The following is a 25,239-nucleotide window of genomic DNA, read 5'->3' on the forward strand; positions in this document are numbered from 1 at the left end:
TAGGGGGAAGGTGCTTTATTGCGAAGAGCAGGTGGCTCGGGGGCAGCGAGCTGTGGGGGGCAGAGTCTCTGCGGGGAGGGGGCTGCTTCTAGACCTCCTCAGGGGCCTTCCGGTTGAGGGTTTGGACGTCATCCAGGAAGCTCTTGGGGGTTAGGATGTGACTGGAACCTGCGGGGGAGAGAGGTGGTTGGCACCGGTGGGCACAGTGGGGCGGGCATGAGGCTAGCATCACCATCTCCTCCATCCTTGCAGCTGGACCCTGCTCTAGTGCAGGGGGGGAGGGGCTGTCTCCTGCCCCCCGGGGCCTGGCACCGCACCCCTCGTGCCGCTGTACCCTGCACGGCCAGGCAAGAATCCACGCACTGACAGCGTTCCTCACCCTTGGGTCTTAGAGGGGTGTGTGCAGGGGGTGAGCCATATCCCTATGGGTGTTACTGGGGGTGTCTGACTGGACCCCCACACATGGTCCCTGGGAAAGGAGAGGCCTGGGGAGCCAGGGGCCAGGAGATCAGGTGTCTAGATACAGGCCATGCGTGGCTGAGGCAGGTGGGGCAAGCGCATCTGTTCCCAGGCCCCCGGGTGCGGGAGGACAGAGGGTGGCAGGGGCGCCCTGTGGGTGCTAGGCAGGCAGTTCTAGGGTCTCCCCCTCCCAGGGGGTCCCGACTGTCCCTGACCTGGGCATTCCAGCCGCCCCTCCCCCCAGGATTCGCCCCACTCACCGATCACCACCTCCCACTCGCCCTTGGTGGCCCGGGTCACTTCGTAGGCGCAGCGCATCTCAGACATGGTCACCCCACCCAGCACGTAGATGATGAGGCGCGGGCCCGTCCAGTACTCGGCCGCTGGCTTGCTCTTGTGCCAATGCCCGAAGCGGGTGCTGGGGGAGAAAGGAGCAGTGTGGATACCAGGGGCTGGCTGAGGTAAGGCCAGGCGGAGGGGTGGGCACTGCCCGAAGTAGGGGCTGGAGGGTAAAGGGACTGTGTGGATACCAGGGGCTCGCTGAGGGAATGCCAGGCGGAGGGGTGGGCACTGCCCGAAGTGGGGGCTGGGGGGTAAAGGGACTGTGTGGATACCAGGGGCTCGCTGAGGGAAGGCCAGGTGGAGGGGTGGGCACTGCCCGAAGTGGGGGCTGGGGGGTAAAGGGACTGTGTGGATACCAGGGGCTCGCTGAGGGAAGGCCAGGTGGAGGGGTGGGCACTGCCCGAAGCGGGTGCTGGGGGGAGAGAGGAGCAGTGTGGATACCAGGGGCTCGCTGAGGGAATGCCAGGGGGAGGGGTGGGCACTGCCCGAAGTGGGGGCTGGGGGGTAAAGGGACTGTGTGGATACCAGGGGCTCGCTGAGGGAAGGCCAGGTGGAGGGGTGGGCACTGCCCGAAGTGGGGGCTGGGGGGTAGAGGGGCTGTGTGGATACCAGGGGCTGGCTGAGGTAAGGCCAGCTGGAAGGGCAGGGCCTGGAGGGGGATGGGGGGCAGGCCCTGCCCAAGGCAGTGGGACAGGAGTCCCAAAGGAGGCAAGAGGGAGTAGGGGAGGGAGGCACCTGCCCTGGGCTGGGGGTGCTGTCTAAAGCTCAGCCAGTCCCTCTCCTCCATCCTGAGCCCTGGTGTGTTGCGGGACTGCTGGGGTGCGGGGGACATGGTGAGAGGGGTCCAGGGCTCCAGGCTCTTGGACACCCCTGTGACGTTGTGCAGTCTATATGGTTTTATAAAAACTTGATAATAAGTCAATATAATGTAACTGAGATAGTTTTAGAGAAAATACGGTAATAAGTGAATGTAACGTAACTGGGATATGCTTCATTCAAAAGGTCTCTTGTAAGGTATCATTACAAAGCTTATAATCTACTGAGTATGATCATCTGATTTGTATAAATGTACCACTCTTGTATCTAAAACTAGAAATATAAAATGTAACTCTGAGGGCCTATTGTAATTGTGCAAAGTGTGGACCATTAATGATGGTTTGGAATCTTGATGACTCCCATTGTCTGCAGATGGCTGTATTTACCTGTGAGTCTTCCTGTATATGTGTGTGCTGGCAAGTGAGTAATGAAGTCTTGCAGTGACATGTGATCATGTCACCTGAACTGGAATCCATCTTTAACCTGGTGCTTTTCCAGTGAGGGGGGGTGGAAACCCAGAGGGACAAAGAGTTCCCGCCTTATGCAAAAGATCTATAAAGGGGGGAGGAGCCATCATGAAGAATCCCCTAGCTAGGGTGACCAGATGTCCCGATTTTATAGGGACAGTCCCGATTTTGGGGGCTTTTTCTTATATAGGCTCCTATTACCCCCCACCCCCTGTCCCGATTTTTGACAGTTGCTATCTGGTCACCCTACCCCTAGCTACCACCTGAGCTGCAACAAGAGCTGTACCAGGGGAAAGAATTGTGCCCAGGCCTGGAAGGTGTCCAGTCTGAGAAAAAACTTACTGAAGCATCTCTGAGGGTGAGACTATCTGTATTCAGTTTGATTAGGCATAGATTTGCGCATTTTATTTTATTTTGCTTGGTGACTTACTTTGTTCTGTCTGTTACTACTTTGAACCACTTAAATCCTACTGTCTGTATTTAATAAAATCACTTTCTATTTAGTAATTCACTCAGAGTATGTATTAATACCTGAGGGAGCAAACAACTGTGCATCTCTCTCTATCAGTGTTATAGAGGGCGAACAATTTATGAGTTTACCCTGTATAAGCTTTATGCAGGGTAAAACGGATTTATTTGGGTTTAGACCCCATTGAGAGTTGAGCATCTGAGTGCTAAAGACAAGCACACTTCTATGAGCTGTTTTCAGGTAAACTTGCAGCTTTGGGACAAGTGATTCAGACCCTGGGTCTGTGTCTGGAGCCAGACGGGAGTGTCTGGTTCAGCAAGACAGGGTGCTGGAGTCCCGAGCTGGCAGGGAAAACAGAAGCAGGGGTAGTCTTTGCACATCTGGTGGCAGCTCCCAAGGGGGTTTCTGTGATCCAACCCGTCACAGTCTCCCCCGCAGAGGGCAGGGTCCTGGCCACGCACTCCCAGGCACAGAGGCTCCTACACCCGGGGGGTAGGGAGGGTGTCAGGGCTCTACCCCCCACAGCCCAGCCAGGCTCAGCCTTACCTGACAGCAGCCTGGGAGCTGGTGGAAGGGACCGGGTCTGACATGAAGGGGACAGCAGCCTGGGAGCTGGTAGTGGGGACCGGGTCTGATATGAAGGGCCACAGTTTGTTGTCCAATTTCTTCTCAATGATGTCCTGGCGGGGGGAGGAGGGGAGAGGACAGGTCAGCAGGGGCCAAGCAGCAGGAACCTTGGACCTGGTGGCCAAGCCAGGCCCCATTGGGGGAGGGGCTGGGACGGCTCCTCCCTGAATGATTGACAGTCCCTGGGGGAGCAGCCTGGGGCCCCCTTTCTGGGGGCATGGGAAGCCAGCAAAAAGCACGTTGACTCCTCCCATGATGCCCCCCCATCTCCCCACCTCCTCCTCAGCTGCTCAGTGCCCTGCTGTGAACTCCACACCCATCCACCGTTATGGGGAGGGCAGAGACCTCCTGAAGCCAGATCCAGGGCCCCTCACTTGGGGGAGGAGGGAGGCAGGGGGCTGCCCTCAGTGCCCCTTCCCTGCTGCGGGCAGATCCAGGCCCTGCTTCTTGCCCCATGAGGTGTGTCCCAGCCATGCAGGGGGCCCAGGCTATGATACATCCTAACACCACATACTAGGGGCTTTTACATTAATCCGCTGCGTTGACTTGTACCGGGAGGCTTAAGGCCTGTCGAGCTGCGGCTAGTGCGGGGGGTGGGGGTGGGGGGTTGGATTAGGCACAGGATTGAGGCTACCTCAACTGCCTGCCCCAAAATCCCACAGGAGGAACCATCACAGCGCTGGAGCAGGGGCCTGGGAGCCTCCCTCGGGTGGGGGGGTTAATTCTTGGCCTGGAGGAGCCCAAAGCCAGTGGGCTGAAAGCAACTAAGTGTGCCCCCCACCCCCTTGAAGAGTGCCCCACAGGGCAGGGCGATGAGGGGCTCAGCCCCCAGCAAGCAATGGGGGAAGGAGCAACCATGTCACCTCTCACAAGCTAAGCAGGTTTGGGCCCAGGCAGCGCTTGGATAGGAGACCTCTAAGGAAAAGCCAGCGGGTGCTGGGGGGTGCTAGTGAGTCAGCAGAGGGTGCTTTATGTCCCCAGTGCGGCGCTAGGGGGCGCTGTACGGCCAGGAGCGGGCAGAGGGCCCAGTAGGGGGTGCTCTCCCCTGGCAGTCAGTGCTGGCCCCAGCGCGGTGCTAGGGGGCGCTGTCCTGCAGGGAGCGGGCGGGGGGCTCAGTAGGGGGCGCTCTCCCCTGGCAGTCAGTGCTGGCCCCAGCGCAGTGCTAGGGGGCGCTGTCCTGCAGGGAGCGGGCGGGGGGCTCAGCAGGGGGTGCTCTCCCCTGGCAGTCAGTGCTGGCCCCAGTGCGGCACTAGGGGGCGCTGTCCTGCAGGGAGCGGGCGGGGGGCTCAGCAGGGGGCGCTCTCCCCTGGCAGTCAGTGCCCAGTACTGTGCTGCAGGAGTTCGTCCTTTAGATGAACGTCAAACAGCTGCTCCTCACTGGAGGTTAGGCCATGGACCCTGCCGGCCATTCAGATTCCAGTGCCTGTCATGACAGTGGGCTGCCTGGATCCCCTGCACTTCCAGCCCCGCACGCTGATCACCTCCTGCCCTAGACTCTCGGGCAGTGCTGCTGTGCGGCTGTTAACAGCTGCCTGCCGCTCCTCAGGAAGAATTCAGCCCCAGTGAGGGACCCCTGTATAAACCGCCCGTGCCCCACCCCAGAGGTGGCAGCATCTCAGCACCGGGTAAGACAACTGCCTGCACTCGTGTCTATGATCTAAGACCCCTAAGGATGGCAGCAGCAGAGGACTTTCTGATGAGCCCCTCACATGGCTAGATCCCTGCACGGATACAAAAATGTGGATGCGCATCAGCCCACGATCCACTAGCCGTCTGTATCCGCATCCTCATGGGTAGCAGCAAGGGGGGGAAGGGGTCTTGCTTGGAAGAGGCAGCGCGAGGGTGGGGCTTGGGGGTAAGGGGCAGCTTGGAGGGGGTGGGGGCTTGGGGGAAGGGGCAGCGTGGAGGGGGCAGGGTCTAGAGGAGAATGGGTAGCGCGGGGGCGGGGTCTCAAGAAGGGGCAGCGTGGAGGGGGTGGGGGCTGGGGGGAGGGGTTTCTCATCATGTGATGCTCCTGGGGGGTCACAAGCGCCGGTACACGGCAGCAGCAGAGCACGTTGCATCACAGTGGGGTGCTGCCCGGAAGCTGGTGGGGACGCTGGTGCTGCTCAGCGTGGCAAGGCGATTGGGTGTCGGGCAGCCCCGACTTCGACCTGTCGCCCAGTCACTGGCTGCTGGCCGGCGGCCCCGAGCGCGCTGTGCCCCCCAGGCTGCCTGAGCCGGATGCCGCGGGCCAGGCGCTGCTGGGGAGTAGAGCCCGACCCGGTTGTATCTGCAACCGATCCACTATCCGCAGAAATGGTGCACGGATATGCAGGGCTCCACACATGGCTGACCCCAGACCAGCCCCTCCCCCTTGGGCCCAGCCTGCCAGGTGTGACCCCCCACCCCAAGGCCAGGAAGCAGACGGCCTGGTACCTCCATGACGTCCTTGAGCCTGGGGGTCCAGCGGGAGAGCAGGTAGGTGGACTCCGGCCGCACCTTCCTCTCGGGTCGCAGCTGCCCGCTCTGGGGGAGGAAGGGAGAGTGGGTGAGAGGCAGCAGGGATTGGGTGCGGGATGGGAACGGGCGCAGACAGGGAAAGCGCAGCCTATCTGAGTCGCTCCAGCCGGGCTGGCAGGGGAGGGGCAGAGAAAAGAACAGAATGGATCACTGAGCAAGAGAGAGAGAGAGAGAGGAGGGGAGAGAGACTGATGGGAGAACAGAGACGCTTCCCCCCATTCGCCGCATGGCCACCCCATGCAGTGGTCACCAGCTCCAGCTCCCAGCGATCTGAGGTCCTGACCCCCAGGGTCCTCTGCAGGGCAGAAGAGGTCACCCCAGATGGGGAGTAACTCGGGGGTCACCCTCATAGGGGGAGGGCGTCACCCCACTGTATGGGGCAGAGGCCACCTCTGTGCTGGGAGTAGTCACTGCCATGGGGGGCACCCCCAGGATGGCCTGGGCTCCCCTGCCATGGGTACAGCTGCTGCCCCTGGCCCCAGTCCCTTACCTCAGGCATGACGGAGATGCCCAGGAAGTCCATGTTGTAGATGCTGTCACTCAGCTGCTGGACGTTGGCACACTGGATCAGTTTGTCGAGGTTCACCATGCTCACACCTGCATGGGGAGAGACAGGTCAGCGCCAGCACCCCTGGGACGCACCCACAGCCCAGGCACATTCAGTCCGTGGCCCAGGAGTCCTAGTTCCCTGATCAAACCCTGAGATCCTGCTCTTCCCACCCCTCCCAGAGCTGGGGGTAGAACCCAGGAGTCCTGGCTCCCAGCCCCCCTCTAGCCCACTAGACCCCATGCAGTTAATGACTGAATTTAGGTTCTTGATACTCTTCCCTCCCTCCAGAGGTTCTCTCGGGCACTGGGGGCAGGGGTCTCTCTAGCGTCCCCTGGCAGTGCAGAGGGAGTCCCCCTCCCCCGATCTGGGCTCCCCGATCTGCAGCCAGTCAGGTACAGTGTCAGAGCCGAGGCCTGGGTCCTTAAGGCTGCGAGGCCTTGAGCTGGAGGGACGGCAACCCCCCAAACCATTTACTGCTGCTTAGTGCAGAGGGGGAGGCCTGGCAACTCCACAGCGCCCCCTGGCCAGGCAACTGGGCAGCCAGAGGAGCCACATGAGGGCACCCTGGCCTGGGGAATGGGAGCAGGGGCAGTGCCTGAGCAGGGTTACAGGAAGGGCCCCGGAGCAGGGCCCTGCCCCACCAAGCCAGCATGGGGCAGGAACCGATGGGGGAAGAGGGACTGTGCCATGTGTCAGGGTGAGGGAGGTTCCCCAGGCCCTGGTGAGCTGGGGGAAGGGGCTGGATGCAGCAAGAAGCAGGGAGCTGGTACAGGGATGACACAAGGGATGGGCAGGGAACTGGTCGCAGGGGGCTCAGAGACAGAAAATGGTCTCAACCGCCTGCAGGAAGGGAGAGATGTCCCCCCTCCCTGCAGAGAACGGGCCAGGGGGCTGCTCGGGGTGTACGTCTCCATCCCCCCTCCCTGCAGAGAACGGGCCGGGGGGCCGCTCCGGGTGTGTGTCTCCATCCCCCCTCCCTGCAGAGAACGGGCCGGGGGGCCGTTCCGAGTGTGTGTCTCCATCCCCCCTCCCTGCAGAGAACGGGCCGGGGGGCCGTTCCGAGTGTGTGTCTCCATCCCCCCTCCCTGCAGAGAACGGGCCGGGGGGCCGTTCCGAGTGTGTGTCTCCATCCCCCCTTCCTGCAGAGAACGGGCCGGGGGGCCGCTCCGGGTGTGTGTCTCCATCCCCCCTCCCTGCAGAGAACGGGCCAGGGGGCCGCTCCGGGTGTGTGTCTCCATCCCCTGTCCCTGCAGAGAACAGGCCGGGGGGCCGCTCCGGGTATGTGTCTCCATTTCCCCTCCCTGCAGAGAACGGGCCGGGGGGCCGCTCCGGGTTTGTGTCTCCATCCCCCTCCCTGCAGAGAACAGGCCGGGGGCGGGGGTGCCACTCCGGGTGTGTGTCTCCATTTCCCCTCCCTTCAGAGAACGGGCTGGGGGGACCGTGGAGGGCGGACACTCCTGGGAAGGCAGCAGCAGGGAGCAAAGGCTGCCAGGTCTGACCCCAGGGGCAGTGCGGAGCGTGGGCACGGCACACTGTCTGGCTCGCAGGCACCGAGAGGTGGGCAGAGGGGAGACAGGACCGTAGAGCCAGGCTGGATACAGGCCCCGGGAAGCGGCTGGCCGGGAGACGCCCTGCGTGGCTGGGGGACGTGCCAGTCTGAGCAGTGCTATTCCCCCACAGGCCTGGACCCCGCCTCCAGGGGCACCCCCTGCAGCAGCAGGCCTCCCAGTGCTGCGCCCTGCAGGCCTGTGGCGTTACCGTTCTTCAGGAAGATGTAGAGCAGGATGACGCGGATCTTGTCGTAGGCCTGCACGCTGGGGTCCAGCAGGACGGGCAGGATGATCTTCATCGGGTCCCTGATCACCTTCCCGTCCATGTCCGTCCCCATGGCCAGGTCCTGGGGGGGAGGGGGGCGCACACACAAGGCCCAGGTCAGGCTGCTCCGCTTCCTCCTGCCCCGCAGCAGGATGGGAGACGCAATGGCCCCACGACCCACAGGTCGCCTACCCCCTGTGCCAGGGCCCCCTCCTCCCCGGGGTCAGCTCCCCCTGGGGTGAGCAACGGGTCCCCAGGGAGTAACCCGAGCCCCACGTCCCCCTTCTGCACCCACAGTGCTACATGGGGGGGCTGGCCCTGGCTCCAGCGAGCCTGAGGCTCTGAGACCCCTTTCTCCGGGCTGAGTCCATGAGCCAGACTCTGGCCCCAGACAGGCTCTGCCCACAGACCCACCTGCTCCACGCTGCACAGCTTCTCCACCGTCCCTTTGAAGTGCCGCATGCAGTGCTCGGCCAGGTTCAGGTGCGTGGAGTACTGCGGGGAGAGACCGGGACAGAGGGGAGTTTACTGCAGCACTGCATCACCGGCTGGTCCAGGGCACCCCCACCCCCCCAGCCCCCCAGGAGGGCCCCTTGGCCAGAGGAGCAGCCCCAATCGGCTGTGTAAGCCGAGTCTATAGGGATTGTTTTGCCCAGCACTGAAGTGCAGCCACCTCTGGGATGGAGTGGGGCAGCTGGAGGGGAGGATCAGGAGGAGGGAGCAGCTTCCAAATCAGCCCACGGCTTCTCTGTTAGTCAGCATGAGGTTGGGGGCTTGGAGACCAGCAGGTGTCGGGGTACCTGTGCCAGTGGCCAGGAGCTTTCTGTTGGCACGTGGCCCAGTGGCACCAGGAGTGGCTCCAACGGGCTGGTTTGGAAGCCCACCAAGGCCCTCTCCTGAGAGCTGCAGCAGCAAGGCGTGGGCGTTACCCAAGGGCTGCCATTGCTGCGGCTAACGTGGCAGCTCTGGGCACTGACGGGCAGGCTGCTGCCCATGGTGCCACACAGCACCTGGGGGGAAATGGCTCTGCCCGACGGGACAGGTCAGCAGCTCTCATCAGGCAGTAAAGCGGAGAGCCCCAGAGTGCCCTGCCCCCCAGAGAGTCCCTACTGTCCCTCACCAGCCCCACAGAGCACCCTGCCCCCCCATCAGCCCCACTGAATGCCCTGCCCCCTGCCCACTAACAGCCCCAGCCCCGTTACCTTGTTCAGCTCTCTCTGGTACTCGGGCAGCTTCTTCAGGATCTGGGACAGGTCCTTGATGTCGGCCTGGAGGGAGGCGGTGGTGAGATCCTGGCCCCTCCCAGCACACAGAGCCCCCTGTAAGGCAGAGGCCTCGGCTGGGGACAGCCGCAGCAGCCCAACCACGCGTGCCAGGGCCAGGGTGGGTCACTCAGGCCACATGTGGCTGCGGCTTGGGTTAGACCTGCTCTTCCCAGGCCAGCTGGAATGAGACGGGAGCCCCGCAACCCGAGTGCCCCTTGAGATGTAAAGCGGCAGCGGGCCAGGGAGATGCCAGCGTTGGCTCCCTGTAGCTCTCCCTGCGCGGCCCTGACCCTGCTTTCTGACCCCGCCCCATGGGCCTCTGCCCTCCCCCACCATGGGGAGGTCCAGAGCTCTGGTTGGGGGGCAGGGGGCTCCACATACACCTCTTAGCCCTTTACAGGCAAACCCTGGGAGCAACTGGACAGCTCCCCCCCAACCAACTCCTCCTAGGGCAGCAGGGAGCCTCCCCTCCCCATCAGTGGCAGTGGGATGGGTCCCCCCATCCCAGACTCCCCAATCACTCCCCCTCCCAGCCCCCACCGCACCTCGTCCGTGGTCAGCCTCTTGCTCTCACAGAAGGTGCGCAGCAGCTCCGTCACCTTCCTGCAGCAGGGAGAGGGGTCAGGCCGGAGCCAGGCACTGCCTTAGAGGTAGGGGGTGCCCTGTCCTATGCTACAGGGGATGGAGCCCCCACCCCACGGGCACCACAGTTCTCTGCCTCGAGAGCCTCAGATGGGGCGGGGGGGCTCTTCCCAAGTTACCCCAAGGCAGAGTTCAGTGCACCTCTGGGGGCTCCTGGTGCCCTGATGCGGGGGGGGGGGGGGGGGACCTGGGAGCAACGGCAGGTCCAGCAGGAGGTCGGTGAGGGACTCACTCAAGGGGCTGTGAGGTGCCTGGGGAGATCCTGGGATCAGGGGAAGACAGTGTCCAGGGGGATCCCCGAGAGGAAATTCAGACGGTTGCTCTGGAAGGGAGCACTCAGGGGTCCTTTGGGGAGAGGGGCTGGGTCCAGGGGGTCTCAGCACTCAGAGAGGAGCAGGTCTGAGGGACAGGCCCCAGCACTGGGTGGGAGGGGGAGGGGGAGTCCTGGCACTGAGCAGGAGAGGGGTGTGTTGCTGGGGGGTGTCCTTGCACTGGGTCGGAGAGGAGTGTATCCAAGGGGGAATGGGGTTCCAGCACTGGGTGTGAAGGGAAGGAGCAGGGTGGGGAGGGCTGTGTCTGAAGGGGAGGATGCGGGAAGTCCCGGCACTGGAAAAGAGGGGGTGTGTCAACGGGGTGGGCTGTCCTGGCACTGGGTGGGAGAGGTGTGTCCGAGGGGGAGGTCCTGGCAGTGGGCGGGGAGGAGAGGGCTGTGCCAAAGTGGGGGTAGGGGGTCCTGGCACTGGGCCGGGAGGGGAGAAGTGTGCTGAAGGGGGGGTAGGGAGTCCCGGCACTAGGCATTGGGTGGGGCACAAAGTGGTGTGTCCGGGGGGGGGCGGGGGCGGATGGGTCCCGGCCCTGGGTGGGGCACGGAGGGGCATATCCGGGGGGACGGACGGGGCACAGAGGGGCGTGTCAGGGGCAGGGCTGAGCGCGCTCACTTGGAGACGTCAGCGATGTGCAGGTGGCGTAGCTGCACCCAGAGTTCATCATTTTCATCCAGCAGCGCCTCCTTCTCCCGTGAGTCGCTGGCGCCCGTTGTCTCGTACCTGCGGAGGGGGGATGGGGTCAGGCTGCGACACCCCTCCTCCGAGCGTGGGAGCTACAGAGCAGTGCAGGTGCCTGGGTCCCACCTCCCCAGCCCGTCTGAGGAGTGCGGGGCGCCCCCTGCTGGCAGCCAGGCCCTACCTGTAGGTGTTGTTTTCGATCCTGAGCAGTTCGTAGGCCATGGCCTGGAAGGTGAGCTCATGCAGCAGTGGGGACACCAGGTCGAAGCTCCGGTCCACAATCAACAGCTGAGAGCGGGCTTTGTCAGGGCCCTGGGGCAAAGGAGAGAGAGACCCGTCACCCCCTGCTCCGGCGGATGGTTCCTGGCCTGGCTTACACGGCACAATCCAATGGGCCCTGGTGGGCCTGAAACTTCACCACCCGCCCTCTCTGCGGCCCAGCCCCCAACCCCAGGGGAAGCCAGGAGACACCCCCCAAGCTAGCTGAGACGTGCCCTGGGGTCCCGCCCTGACCGGCAGGGAGAGCTCCCCACCCAGCTGCGCTGCAACGCCCCCTGCAGGGACGGGCCACCTGCCCCTCGTGCAAATAGCAATGGCCACTCCCCAAGCACGCTCTCTGCTCGTGCCTCTCCACCAACGGGAGCGTGCCCCTTACACGGCAGCCCCCCGACTGCGCCCTGCCCCATATGCTGCGTGGGGAGCGGGGGAACTACACCAGAAGGCCCTGGCTAGTCTATCGTTAACCAACACCAGGCCCAGAGCCTCTTTGATATAAGGTCCCAGAGGGGGACAATGGGACATTATCCCTATGTCCCACCTTGCATCTGAGCTGGGACCCCATATGAGGCTTTAGCTCCCCACTCCCAGCCTGGGTGGCCCCCCCAGCATCCAGCTGGACAGAGACCACTCAAATGGTCAGCATCTCAGACCCACATCATGGGGGGGGGTGGGGGCTGGCCCAGACCCCGCTCCTTGCCTGATCAGCATGCACTGCCCTCTTAGCACAGCAGGTGGCGATAGGAGACCAGCCCTGCGCTCCCATGGCAGACGGCTCTGAAACCGGCTCCAGCAGCTCCAGTGGAACCCAAGTCCACCCAGGAGCACCTCAGCAAGGGGCTGCGTCTGCTCTTCGCTGGGTAGCACAGTCAGGGGGGCCGGGGACGTACAGCCCCTGACGCTTCCCCAACTGTCCCACCTCAGTAAGTAGTCCCATTTTCAGCCACACTTGGTCTCCACAGCCTCTGGGTAAATAGGTTGAGGCTGACCGGGGAGCGCCTCTCTTGGAGGAGTATCTGGACCCCACCACTGTAGCACTATCATTGCTGCATCCTGCCCCCCCTATGCACGTGGGGCTGGGCAGGGCTGTCACCCCATTGCAGAGGGGGATGGAGGCCCAGAAGGGCTGGGTGACTCACCCACGGTCACACAGGAAGTCTGTGGCAGAGCAGGGACATGAACCCAGAACAGGCACCATCATTCCTCTCCAGCACTACCCAGCCTGGGTGGGTTGCTATGCCCAGTGCCCCTCCCGGACTCTGCTCACACCTTTGCCAGTTCAGCTCGGCTGGAGGGATCCCCGAGTGCAGATGGGGGCTGGCGTAACCACCAGGTCACTCCCCAGAGCAGAGGGGCGCTTAGTGCACTGGTGAGTGCCACAGCACTGCCTGGGCTAGCTACCCCTCAGGGCTGGCAGCTGGGAAACATCAAGGCAAGAGGGACTAGTGCAGACAAGGCCCCATGGTGCCGTGACCGTGGGCTGGGTGGCTTTGGAGACCTGACTGCTAGAGGCCATGCTACAAGAGTCCCTGGGGTTCTGTGCCAGCTGGCAAGGCGGGGGCACACTGGACTGGCCAGCCGGGATTGTGCGGCATGGAGCCAGCACTGCATTGAGAGCAGGGGCTTGAGTCAGCACTCCCGGTCCTGCGGTGGGCGTGCTGTCTGGACTCCTGGCTCCTATTCCTGCCTTTGCCACCTACTCGTGGCACGCTGCTCCATGCCTCAGTTTCCCCCGTGTAACATAGGGACAGTGCTGACACCTGTGACAGGGAGGCTTGGCAAGAGTCTCAGGAATATCCCTGGGGGGGCTCAGAGGAGCAGGGTGTGCACGGAGCAGGACTTTGCCCTCCCCAGCGCCGCTCTCAGCTCCTGAGAATAGCACAGATCAGACCGGGGCTGCAGGCTGGAGCCAGCTGTGCTGCAGCAAGTAGCTCCGGTGGTTAACAAGCATGCTGTCAATCCCTTCCCTGGGTAGATGGTTTGGGCAGCCAGGTGTGTGCCAGGCTCCCCTCTGGAGGCAAGCCTGTGCTGCCAGCTGTGAGTTACAGAGCGTCTGTACCATGGCAGCCAGCTATCCCAGAGGGGGCCCCCCTGCCCGAGACTGGTATCATTATCCCCATTTTACAGATGGGGAAACTGAGGCACAAATAAGAGGGGTGACTTGCCCAAGGTCACCCAGCTGGGAATAGAACCCCGGTCTCCCATCCCAGTCCAGGGCTCTAGCCACTAGGCAACATTGCCTCGGTGGATGGGAAAGTAGAGCGGAGAGGTGCGCTCATGGATCCGCAGGGTCGGTGCCAGGGCCTCAGCTGGGGAAGTCTCTGGGAGAAAGCCCTTTGCTGTGCCAGACCCCAGCAGGTCTCTCTCTTCCTCCAGGACAAGCCGTACGGCCTCCCACCTCCTGAGACCGAACCGCTGGGCTTCACCCCGTGAGCCCTGCCCAGCGAGTCCAGCTGAGACAGACCCTGGGACAGACCCGTCCACTGCGCAGGGCCCGACGCCCCTCAGCCCGGGTGACAGGGCCACTGCCCCAGCGTTGTCAGAACAGTCGGGTTTCTTAGGCACCTGGACCCCAGCCCGGGCAGCCCAGCCCACTGAAGGTTAAAGCAAGAGGCCGTTCTGGTCAGCCCAGAGCCCGGCCGAGCTGCAGCGAGACCTGTTTTCAGGCTCCTGGTCTCTCGCTCAGGGCCTGTCTACATGTAAACCCCTGCAGCTGCGCCGCTTCAGTGACGCCGCCTTTCTCATACCCCCAAGCGAGGCAATTGCCTTGTGTAGACCAGGCCTCGGTCTGACCTTGGTCAGTTCTCAGGCGAGAGCTCCCAGCTTCCCCCACTTATCCCCCAGCTCAAACCTTCCCAACCCTGTGTTCTCGAGCTGGGGGCCCTGCTCCGATTCCCTGCTGGGAGCGTCCAGCCAGGAGCCATTGGAGATGTCATGGTCTTTCTGGCCCCCAGGCTGATCTGGGTTGGATTCTCTTCATTTCACCAAGACAGGGATGTAACACCCCCCCACACACCATGATTCTTATCTTCCCTGAGAGTCCTTCCCCCACGCCCCACCAGAGAAGCCATGAAACATATAGGGGAAACTGAGGCACGCATCGGCTTCATAAAAGATATTACAAACATTCCCAGTTGGTCACAGGTGCACAGTCTCCCAGCAGCTCGGCAAAGGCTGGAAGCAAGAGCAGAAGCAACAGGAGGGAGAGATCTGGGCAGGCCTTGGATTTTACATCACTTTGCTTCTCCTAGGGAGACAGGAGCCACTGGGTTTCCCATGCGAGAATCCAGGGCAGGGTGGGTTTGCAGCTCCCCTCTGCTGGGGGTGGGACGGGGACGGCAGGAGCTGGGTCAGGGCTGACTTGTGGCTAAGGCTCGGGAGAGCTGGGTTCTACTCCTGCTCTGACAGACTCCCTGCATGCCTCAGTTTCCCATCTGTAACACAGGCCCCCCTGCCTCCCCTGGGAGGGTGAATTCATTAATGAGTTCCGATACCACGGTGGTGGGTGAAGGAGCACACACAGACAGGAGTGTCCAGGTGTGGAAGAGGCGCTGTATGCAAAACTTACTTCTGTGACTGAACTGCCCTGTTTATAAACAGAGATTCTGCTGGGCACTAGGGTGACCAGACAGCAAATGTGAAAAATCAGGACAGAGGGTAGGGGGTAATAGGCGCCTATATAGGAAAAAGATCCCAAAATCGGGACTGTCCCTATAAAATCGGGACATCTGGTCACCCTACTGGGCACACACTTCCCCAGTCGGTGCCTCGGTTTCCCCATCCGTAGAGAGGGGACAAGGACACTGGCCTTTGTAGAGCACTTTGCGATCCGCCCACGGCCACTGTTAGAGAAGGGCTGGGCTGTTAGTCCAACCACACAGGGAATGCTATTGTTCTCCCGAGCCCTCAGGATCTCCAAGGGGGTCTAGACCCCACCCCTCCCCCCGCCAGGATCTCTGAGCAGGTTCTAAATCACTCCTCCTTCCTTCTACTTCTCATGTACTCCCCCTCCCCCCTCGGCTCTGTCCCATGGTGAGGGCGTGGCCGGCACAGCTCGCTCACCTCTCCCATGCTGGGCTCGTATGCCTTGAACACCTTGAGTTTGGCCAGTACAGCATGCGCCAGGTGGAAGTTAATTTCACGGTCCCTGCAGCAAAGACAAACCCTGTGGGTAGAAACAGGTCCTCCCACAGGGGCACACGCACTTCCTGTAGGAGATGACCAGGTAACCGTCTCCCTCTGGGCACACTCACTTCCTGTAGCGGATGGCTGAGTACCTCCCCATGGCACACTCAATTCCTATAAGGGATAACTGGGTACCCCTCCTCCCGGGCACACTCACTTCCTCTAGTGGATGGCCGAGTACCCCTCCCCCCGGGCACACTCACTTCCTGTAGCGGATGGCCGGGTACCCCACCCCCGGGCACACTCACTTCCTGTAGCGGATGGCTGGGTACCCCTCCCCCGGGCACACTCACTTCCTGTAGCGGATGGCTGGGTACCCCTCCCCCAGGGCACACTCACTTCCTGTAGCGGATGGCCGGGTACCCCTCCCCCCGGGCACACTCACTTCCTGTAGCGGATGGCCGGGTACCCCTCCCCCCGGGCACACTCACTTCCTGTAGCGGATGGCCGGGTACCCCTCCCCCGGGCACACTCACTTCCTGTAGCGGATGGCTGGGTACCCCTCCCCCAGGGCACACTCACTTCCTGTAGCGGATGGCCGGGTACCCCTCCCCCCGGGCACACTCACTTCCTGTAGCGGATGGCCGGGTACCCCTCCCCCCGGGCACACTCACTTCCTGTAGTGGATGGCTGGTACCCCTCCCCCCGGGCACACTCACTTCCTGTAGCGGATGGCTGGGTACCCCTCCCCCCGGGCACACTCACTTCCTGTAGTGGATGGCCGGTACCCCTCCCCCCGGGCACACTCACTTCCTGTAGCGGATGGCTGGATACTCCTCCAGGGTTTCACACAATGAAGCAATCTGCTCTGCCAGGATCTCCAGGTCCTTGTTCCTTTCCCAGGCGGAGTAGGGGCTGAACCAGATGTGGAAGGTCTGTGGCCTGTCCAGGGAGTACACCTGGGGGGCGGGGGGAGCAGAGATCAGACCCTGGTGCCAAGTGCTGGCAGCCAGGCCAGCTGTGCCCCATACCGCACCCCTAAGATGCGCTGTTGGACCAGGCCAGCCTGGCGGAGCCGGAACGAGCCCCTAGTGAGGGAGAGATCCCTTCGCCAGAGCCACTCCTGTTGTGGTAGAGGGACAGCGGCCCAGAGATTCATGCACCAGCCTGGGATGAAGACGCCCCGGATTCAGGTCCTTACTGAGCTGCAGGGGTGTGTCTCTGCCCTGGAGAAGGCAATGTTGGGGGAGGGGGCTTGGACATGCTTCTAGTCTGGCGAAAGCCCCAGCGTAGCCACAGGCAAACCCGGCATCAACGCGCTCTGCCGCTGTCGCTTATTTCACTGGACGAAGAGAACGAGCCATTGGGGAAAACGTGCTTGGACACCAATAAAACAGTATCGGCCCACGAAGGGTTTGCTGGTGCAACGGGACGGGTGAGCCAGCAAAGCCTCCTGACGCACACTCAGCTTATACCAGCCAAAACTTCTCTTGGCACAGCTGGCACCGGTGCCCACATGAAATAAGCTACAGTGGCGAAAGGACTGCTTTGCCAGCGTAACGGCCTCTACCCAGGGGCTCTGCCAGCACAGCTGCATTAGTTACAGGGGGGATTTTTTCTCTCATGTCCCCGTAACAAACCTGTACCAATGAAGCTTTTGGGTGTAGACCAGGCTCATGTCTCTGTGCCTCAGTTTCCCCATCAATGCAATGGGACTGACAACACAGCCCTGCCCCTCAGGGGCATGAGGAGGGAAATCCACTGACGACACAAGGAGGAGATGGCGTGGTTGGGCAAAGGGCAGGCGTGTGCGGGCTGTCTTGCAGGCCTGTTATAAACCGTCAGTAAGAGCTGGTAAAGCCAGGGAGGCAGCGCCCTCCTCCCCCATACATCCAAGCCAGCGATTCCACCTCTCACAGGGTGTGAGCAGCCGGCTAGTCCCTGCTGCCCTGTGCTGGCATCAAACCCAGGACCCTAGAAGGGAAAGGTGTCACTGCCCCGAGCCATGTGGAACACTAAGGGTGGGGTGTCGTACGTCACCGTCTGCCCTGCGGCCCTGCTCCTCCAAAGCCCGGTCACCCCTCACCTGGCTCTCATAGGGCAGGAAGGCCATGTTGATCTCCATGAGGGTTTTGATGGCCTTGGTGATCCGTGACTTCCGCAGCTTGTTGAACAGAGGGTCAGGACACGCTGCAAGGCAAAGGCAGTGGGTGGGGGTGACAGGCACAGGGCTCAGGGCCCCCAGCACAGCGCCAGCCCCCACGGACAGGGCCAGGACGGGCACAGCAGGGGCAGTAGTGCTGCACACCTGTGGGGAACCTGGGGAGGTCAGCAGGGCCACACAGGAGTCAACTATGAGTCCAACCCCCGTGAACCAGAGTCACGCCGGGTTCTCGGCTTCTGCAGCATCAGCAGCGAGGAGGGCAGGGGCACAATCTCTCCTACGCGGTCCCTTTCTCACACCCTGCCCTCAGCCCACCGCAGGGGGAAGTGACTGGAGTGTACAACTCAGCATGATGCACAAGGAGGAACAGGGACTTGGGCTGTAATGGGGAGAAGCAGATGTGACCTTGACACACTGGGTACTGTGGGTATACCATTCCCAAACCCCAGTTGGGACGGATGGAGCAATGTATGCTGGGAATGGTAGCCAGAGGCCGCCTTTCTGGGCGCACGCTGCAGGTGTCTGTGAGCCGTGCTGGCTGGAGGCAGGCCCATGGGGGAGAAGCGGGGGAAGGGATCGGTGGGGTTGTTCGGTCTGGCCTGCTGGGTCTGCATCCCCCTGCAGGAGGGCAGAGTGTAATCAGGGTGCTGCGCACTGGCCTGCCGGCAGAGAGAGACTCCCCCACCCCCAGGCTCCAGTGTGCCGCTGGCCAGGCTCCCGGCAGGGGGATTCCCTGCCCCCCGATACTCACGGCTGAGGAAGAAGACGTGAGCTGCCTTGTAGGTGAAGGTTGGGGTGCCCTGGAAGTCATCGATCAGAGCCTGCACCGACTGCAAAGGGGGGAGAGGAGGGGTTGTCAGCACCAGCCAAGGCCCCGTCCTGCTGCCCGAAGGGCCCAGCCCATGCCCAGCCCCTGGGGACTCAGGGCCCAGCATGATGCCATCGGGAGGTGGGCTGGTTTTCACCCCCCTGCCCCTGGTCTCCCTCCACTAGCCTCCCCGCTGCAGACGCAGGAGCCTCCTCCCCCACAGCCCCTGCCACCTGAGCCTCTGCCTCAGCGATTCTCCTTCCCTTTGAGTCTCAGCTGAGGACTTAGGGTGACCAGATGTCCCGATTTTATAGGGACAGTCGCAGTATTTAGTTTTTTCCCTTCTATAGGCTCCTGTTACCCCCCAACACCTGTCCCGGTTTTTCACACTTGCTATCTGGTCAGCCGAGCTGAGGTTGCCTCTCTCCGCCTGCTGCACCTTCCCATCCAACCCCCACGGGACTGCACTGCGGAGAGGTCTGGGGGACAGTCTGTGCCTCACGTGGCAAAGAATACGAAGCCCAGCTCTGGGAAAACAGCCTCTTGGGGAGCCCCTACTGGCCCCATTCCCATCCTGACCTTGTGCTGCGCATCCCCCCGGACGGCGTCACCTCCAGGCTGCACTAGGTGCTGCCCCGGGGTCTCCCCTGCTCCCCATCCAGCTGCCCCAGGCCCGAGCTCCTACCTTCTCCACAGGGCTGAGCAGGTAGATGGCCTCCAGGCTGGGGATTGGCTCCCGGCGCTTGTTAATATCTTCCACGACTAGGAGAGAGCAGACATTGGGCGCAGGTCAGTGTGTCCTAGCCACCCGCCCCAGCCACTCTCCACCGGGATGCGGGGAGGGGAAGCCAAGGGGAACAGGGATGTTCGCTGGCAGCAGGCTGAGGGGTTCCACAGGCTACAATGCAGCAGCCGCTTTGATGTGGGGCCATGGGCTGCGATGCTGCCCCAGTACGGAGCAGGGAGGGAACGTCCCTCTGTACTGTGCTGGGGACAGCCCCCTAGAGCGCTGGCTCAGCTCTGTGCCCCTCAACCCCAGGGCTCCTCCACCCTGGAGCAGGGAGCCAGCATTCCCCCTCTCCTGCCAGGACCCTGCCCGCAGCATGGGGGAGGAGCAGCGAGGAGTTAACAGGGGTCTGAGAAAAGCGGTGAAGAGGCTCCAGGGGCTGAAAGCGCCGGGCTAAGGGAACTAGATCTGGCTGGGAAGGTACCAATAGCAAGGAGGGCATCTAGGGGGCTGCAAAGGGGGGAAACTAGATGCAAATGTGAATGTAGACAAGTCAACTCCCCGACTGTGAGGTGTATCCAAGGGGGAGGGGAGCCCTGGCGGGGGGAGCAGACGGGAGGGAGGGGCCACTCACGCGCGATGCCTTCGTCCACGATGTCGGACATCTTGCAGCACGACGAAAGGATGCGTGTGCTGGGGCGGTCCATGATCAGCACCTGGGGTAGCGAGAGGGGAGTGCGCCGCTTCGGACGAGCTAGTCACTGCCCTGAGCCCAGCCGCCCACCATCATCATCCATGGAACAGCCAAGGGAGTAGAGCGACTGCTAACGGCAGAGCCGACGGCTCCCGGCCCAGCCCTTCCACAGCAGAGCGGCAGGGCCGTTACCAAGCCTGCACTTGGCTGAGCCGACCGTGCTAAGGACTGCGTGAGGAGCGACAAGGAGAGCAGCTCCGAGCAGAGTGGCTGGTACGAGATGTCGGAGACAAACCTGGGACACCCGGCCATTCAGAATGGTTCCATCCTCCTAGATTGGAGGAGATCAGCCTCTTGGCCCAGGTGACAGGGTGAGTGCAAGAGGCAGGGACAGAACCCAGGAGTCCTAGCTCCCAGTGCCCTCCTCTGATCCACCAGATACCCGCTCCCCAGCCCTCGGACAGAACCAGGATCAGGGCACAGAGAAATGGAACGAGGGGAGTCTCCGTGTTCCCCTAGGAAAGCCCTGTAGGCCATCGGCCCGACATCTCCACCGCCTTCCTGCCGTGCCGAATGAACCCATTGCTCCGTGCAGCCCAGCATCCTGCTGCACCAGATCCAGCCACTGGGAAACCTAGTCCCCTGTGCTCCCTCTGCCGCACCGGCCAAGCCCACCGCTCCACACACCCCAGCCCAGTCCATGCCGGGGGCTCAATAACCTGCCTGCCCAATGGTACATGCTGCCCCCATGCTTGGCGCTTTCCTGCTCCTCCTCCCACCCAGGCTGACTCACTGGGCCCAGTGGTCTGATCCGGTGTGTGTGGGGGGAGATATGGGGCTAGCTGGACCAGCTGGGTCTGATCCAGCGCAGCAGGAAGGCAGACATACCCAAGCCTAGCTGGGGGCGGATGATCGGCTAGACAGAGCAGGGATCTGATCCAGCCTGGAAAACCTCAGGGTCCTAATGAATCCCAAGAAGCTGGAGGGGAAGGAGCACGATATATGGATACAGCATATCCCCAGGGGAACACCAGGGCAGCAGGCCCGGCCTGCTTACCTTCCATTTTCCTTCCTTCTTCACGCTGCGAAAGACAACGCTGAGGATCTCTGCGAGGGAAAGAGATGGGGATTAGTGGTGGGGATTGGATGGGACGGCTGTGCCCTGAGCCAGGACCCACTGGCTGGTGGAAGGACCCCTCGGGGAAGTGGCTCAGAGGCTGCTCTCAGGCCAGTTAGCGATGTGCTCCTAGCAGAGCCCCAGTCAGCGATCGTAGTGGGGTGGCAGGCTAGATGGGCCATGGCTCTGATCCCCCTTCCTTTCTGCCAGGCTGGATATGAGCACAGCTGAACTAAGGATCTGGCCCCGTGCAGCAAGAGAACAGATCTTGTCCAGCACCTCTTGACTGGAGGGGATCCAGGGACCCTCTACTGTGTGTGGGGGATGACAACACGACAAAGACTTCAAATCCTGATTCCTGCACAAAGAACCCCTCCAAGGCATGCCCCGCTCAGGGAACTGCCGGCCTGTCTCCTCAGCACCTTCCACGGCCAAGCTAAGCAATTAGATAGTCAGCTCTTCGGGCCAAGCACCATCTTTTTGTTATGCCCAGCAGAATGGTACCCTGACCCATGACTGGCACTCCTGGGCGCTACCGTAATACACCTAATGAATAATGTACAACGCCTTGCAAAATGGGGCCTTGGTCCATGACTTGGGCTCCTGGGTCCTACCATAATACAGGCATTTCAACCCTGAACTGCAGCTACGGCCCCCCACACCAGCCCTGGGCTGCCCCCACCAGCTGTGCCAGTGCCCCTCACTACTGACTGGAGCCCCCTGCTACCCCAGCCCTGGGCTCCCTCCCATTCCCAGCTCTGCCAGTGCTCCTCACTCCTGTCTGCAGCCCCCTGCTATCCCAGCCCTGGTCTGTCCCCCACCAGCTCTGCCAGTGCTCCTCACTCTTGAACCGCAGCTATTCCAGTCCTGGGTTCCCCCCCTCACGGCTCTGCAGATGCCCCTCATTCCTGTCCTCAGCCCCCGCTATCCCAGCCCTTGGATCCCACCCGCTCCCAGTTCCGCCAGTGCCCTTTACTGCAGCCCCCTGCTATGCCAATCCTGGTCTGTCCCCACCAGCTCTGCCAGTGCTCCTCACTCTTGAACCGCAGCTATTCCAGTCCTGGGTTCCCCCCTCACGGCTCTGCAGATGCCCCTCACTCCTGACCTGCAGCCCCCTGCTATTCCTGTTCAGAGACCCCTCTTGAACCGGGGCAGTGTGGCCCAGCCCAAGTATTCAAAAATCACGTGTCAGGCCCTCCTAACTGTGCGATTTACTGAGGAAAAACTAAGAGAAGAGCTAAGGGTTATTAGCACCACCGGCGGTCCTGAGCTGTGGGCCACTTTTGCTCTGTCCCAGTTCTGGGGGCAACCATGGAACATCTGAACTGAATCCACTTTCCAAGGGTCTTTTAAACCCCAGGCCTGTGGTCTGGATTTAGCCACAGGCCCCATCCACTGCAGTTGGGGCTGGAGATTCAGCAGTGGCTTGGGCTTCTGAAGTAACACAGCCCACACAGCGGGGCAGGGTGTTGCCAGAAGACAATGACTAACACATAGCAACTAACCCCTCAGAGTCCAGCATGCACAAGGCAGCGGAGGCCATGCTGATCAGGTGTAAGGCTTTAACTTGTTCTCTCCTACATTACAGCTATAGCCTACGCCAGCTCTGCGTTGCGGCCGGGCAGAAGCGTACTGCTTCACTACGGTACAAAGTGGCTCTGACATCATTTTTCTCCTCATGTGCAGCTTTACCCATTCTGACAGGCTGTTTATAACGCTAAGTTTACTAGTTTTCGGAGGCGGTCGGGGGAGGAGAGGGGTGCAAGGTGGAAGTTTCGCCTAGGGTGCAAAATATCCTTGCACCGGCCCTGGCGGGAGTCACCCCGATGGAAAGAGATGACGATGATTCCCCCCAAAGTGCAGCTCCTATGGGAGGGGGCAGCCCTTGGGGGTGGGGCAGACACCCTCCTGGTGTGTGACAGGCAGGCGGGGGGAGGAGGAGCTCTCTGCTCTGACTGGTTTCAGAGTAGCAGCCGTGTTAGTCTGTAACCCACGAAAGCTTATGCTCTAAGAAACTTGTTAGTCTCTAAGATGCCACAAGTACTCCTGTTCTTTCTGCTCTGACTGACTCCTAATCCTCCCCGAGGGTGCGACACCCCCATAAGCGCCCCGCCCTGCCCTCCCAGGGCCCCCCAACTGGGTCCTGTTCCTCCAGACCCACACCCGACTGGATTCTGCCCCCGACCGGGCTCAGACCCCCCAGCTCTGCACTCACTCTCGCGCACCACCGCCTTCAGCCCGGATGGGGTCATCTCCGCCTTCTCTCACGCACCTTCGAGTCCTGTGGATGGAAGTGGGACTCAGCTGTGTGCGGGGCAGGGCTGGAGTCAGGACTCCTGGATTCTACCCCTGCTCTGCTCCTGCCCTTGTGCGCGCCCTGGCTTCTCCCTGCCGTGCTCTGGGGAGTGTCTGTGACACTGGGCGACGGCCCCTAGTGACACTGATGGAGGGGCCCAGTTCCCTCTAGTGTCACTGATGGATGGGCCCAGCCCCACCAGCGATTGATTTGAGTATAAAGCAACTGGGGTGCTGGTGGGTCGATGTCTGCAAGGCTGATGACGGCTGAACTCCGCAGCCCCCCACTTCTGGCGCTGCGGGGGCCGGGCCTGGGCACCCATGGGCCTGCGCCTGGTGACAGGGCCACGCAGGTCCCCACTGAACCCCCACCCGGTCACGTGGGGCGCAGAGGGAGGCAGGGGCCTCGGGCAGGGTTAAAGCGAGGACTGGGTTGGGGTAGTGGGGCCTCAACCCACTCCGGTTAGGGCCCCCCACCGAGCTGCAAGTCCCCCCCAACCAGTGCCCCCCCCAGCAGTGCCCCTCGCCCCCCCCGAGTCAAGTCTCTTGCCCACCTCCACCCAGCCCTCCTCCCCCCCCCCAGCCAGGCTCCTCACCCCCCCTCCACTCGGCCCCCGCAGCCAGGCCCCCAGCCAGGCCCCGTGTTGTACCCAGGAGCAGGAGCGGGTTCGATGGAACGTCTCCTTCCCTCGCTCTTCACTTCCACCAGAACGTGCTGGGACGGCCTGAGCTGCGCACACAGTCACTGGGACGGACTGCACCACTCGGCCGGGAGCTCAGTCCCTTTCTGCAGTTAGTGGCGGGAAAATATGGTACAGTCCCAGCAAGGGTGGAAAACAGTCTGAGGTAAAATTGTCCTTGGTGTGGCCAAAGGCGGGAAAAACCGGTTGGATCCAGTTATGACTGGGCCAGGATAACAGTAAACAACAAGATGGCGGTCACAAGATGGCAGTTCAGACTCCATCTTGGATTGCTGCTATATCTTTACAAACTACAAATTGAATTTAATATACACATATTTTAACAGACTATAATCCTATAACAAAACACACCCAGCAGTATATAGAGCAGAATAAACAAGTCATTGTCTGTATGTAATTTTAGTTTGTACTGACTTCGCTAATGCTTTTTATGTAGCCTGTTGATGTACCCCCTGGAAGACCCCTGCGTACCCCCAGGGGCACACGTAACCCTGGTTGAGAACCACTGGGTTAGAGAAACCGGGGGGGTGGTCCTAGAAATCAGGACTCCTGGGTTCAATCCTGACTGCAAGCGGAGTGGGGGCTAATGGTTGGAGCAGAGAGCTGGCAGTTAGGATTCCTGGGTTCTAGTCCAGGCTATGCAATTGATTCATTCTGTGACATGGTTCGTTCTGCCTTGTCTGCTTGTGACATGTGGAGCGCAGAGACCTGCCCTTCCCTTCCGGCTGGGTGGTGCAGTAATTAATGGCCATAGAGCCTGGGCTGCAAGATCCTGGAGCAAAGCGTCCTGGAGAAGGAATTTGTTCCCCAGGCTTAACTGGCTTCCTGCCTCATCCCACTCTCCATCAATCAGAACAAATCCCTCCTGGCAGAGCTGTTGTCTGACCCAATCTATTGGGTCCTGGCTGCTGTTCAGCTCAGGTTAACAGCATGTTCTGTTTCTGTAAACTCCCCCAGAGCTTTCGAATGGAAGTGAGAGTCTTCTTCACACCCTGCTCTAAACTGTGAGTAGTGTCGCTCTGTGGCTGTTCACTCTACCTCCCCCCCCCAGAGATGGCATCATTTCAGTGCCAGGTTAGTGATCTCTGTATAGTGTTGCTGTGTTACTACACTGCTGCTGCGCTCCACCCCAGAGGTATCTGCATTTCAGTGCTGGGCTGGCAATCCCTGTGCAGTGTTGCTGTGTGTTGTTATGCAGCTATTGCGCTCCACCCCAGACGTGGCTGCAATTCAGTACAGGGTGAATGGAAGTCCATGTCTCATTTTGCCCGGGGGAGGGGGTTAAAGAGCCCCCCAACCCCTCACCTGCACCCCAGCTCCTAGGAGGGGTTATAGAGCCCCCCCAAAACCCTCACTTCCAGCCTAGGGGGGTTT

General features: G+C 61.5%; 1 protein-coding gene across 2 annotated transcripts; it reads right to left on the bottom strand.

Annotated features, from left to right (window-relative positions):
• On the bottom strand, window positions 1-23,996 carry LOC135977064 (syntaxin-binding protein 2-like). Of its 2 annotated transcripts, XM_065575972.1 has the most exons (20): window positions 23,815-23,996; window positions 23,085-23,150; window positions 20,810-20,859; window positions 19,693-19,774; window positions 19,017-19,093; window positions 18,275-18,353; window positions 17,446-17,549; window positions 16,170-16,318; window positions 15,297-15,381; window positions 11,140-11,270; window positions 10,893-11,000; window positions 9,858-9,915; window positions 9,250-9,315; window positions 8,462-8,542; window positions 7,991-8,129; window positions 6,173-6,279; window positions 5,599-5,688; window positions 3,100-3,233; window positions 720-877; window positions 1-168 (listed from the first exon to the last, which is right to left on the bottom strand). In XM_065575972.1, exons 2-20 carry the CDS (start codon window positions 23,119-23,121, stop codon window positions 89-91), a joined length of 1,815 nt encoding a protein of 604 aa, XP_065432044.1. In that variant the 5' UTR covers window positions 23,122-23,150; window positions 23,815-23,996; the 3' UTR covers window positions 1-88. The 2 variants fall into 2 exon arrangements, 1 of the variants encoding a protein (XP_065432044.1); XR_010594398.1 differs by lacking the exon at window positions 3,100-3,233.
• Between the last annotated feature and the right edge of the window lie 1,243 nt (window positions 23,997-25,239).

Source organism: Chrysemys picta, chromosome 22 (assembly GCF_011386835.1).
Source record: "Chrysemys picta bellii isolate R12L10 chromosome 22, ASM1138683v2, whole genome shotgun sequence".
In the NCBI taxonomy this organism is placed as follows: Eukaryota; Metazoa; Chordata; order Testudines; family Emydidae; genus Chrysemys; species Chrysemys picta.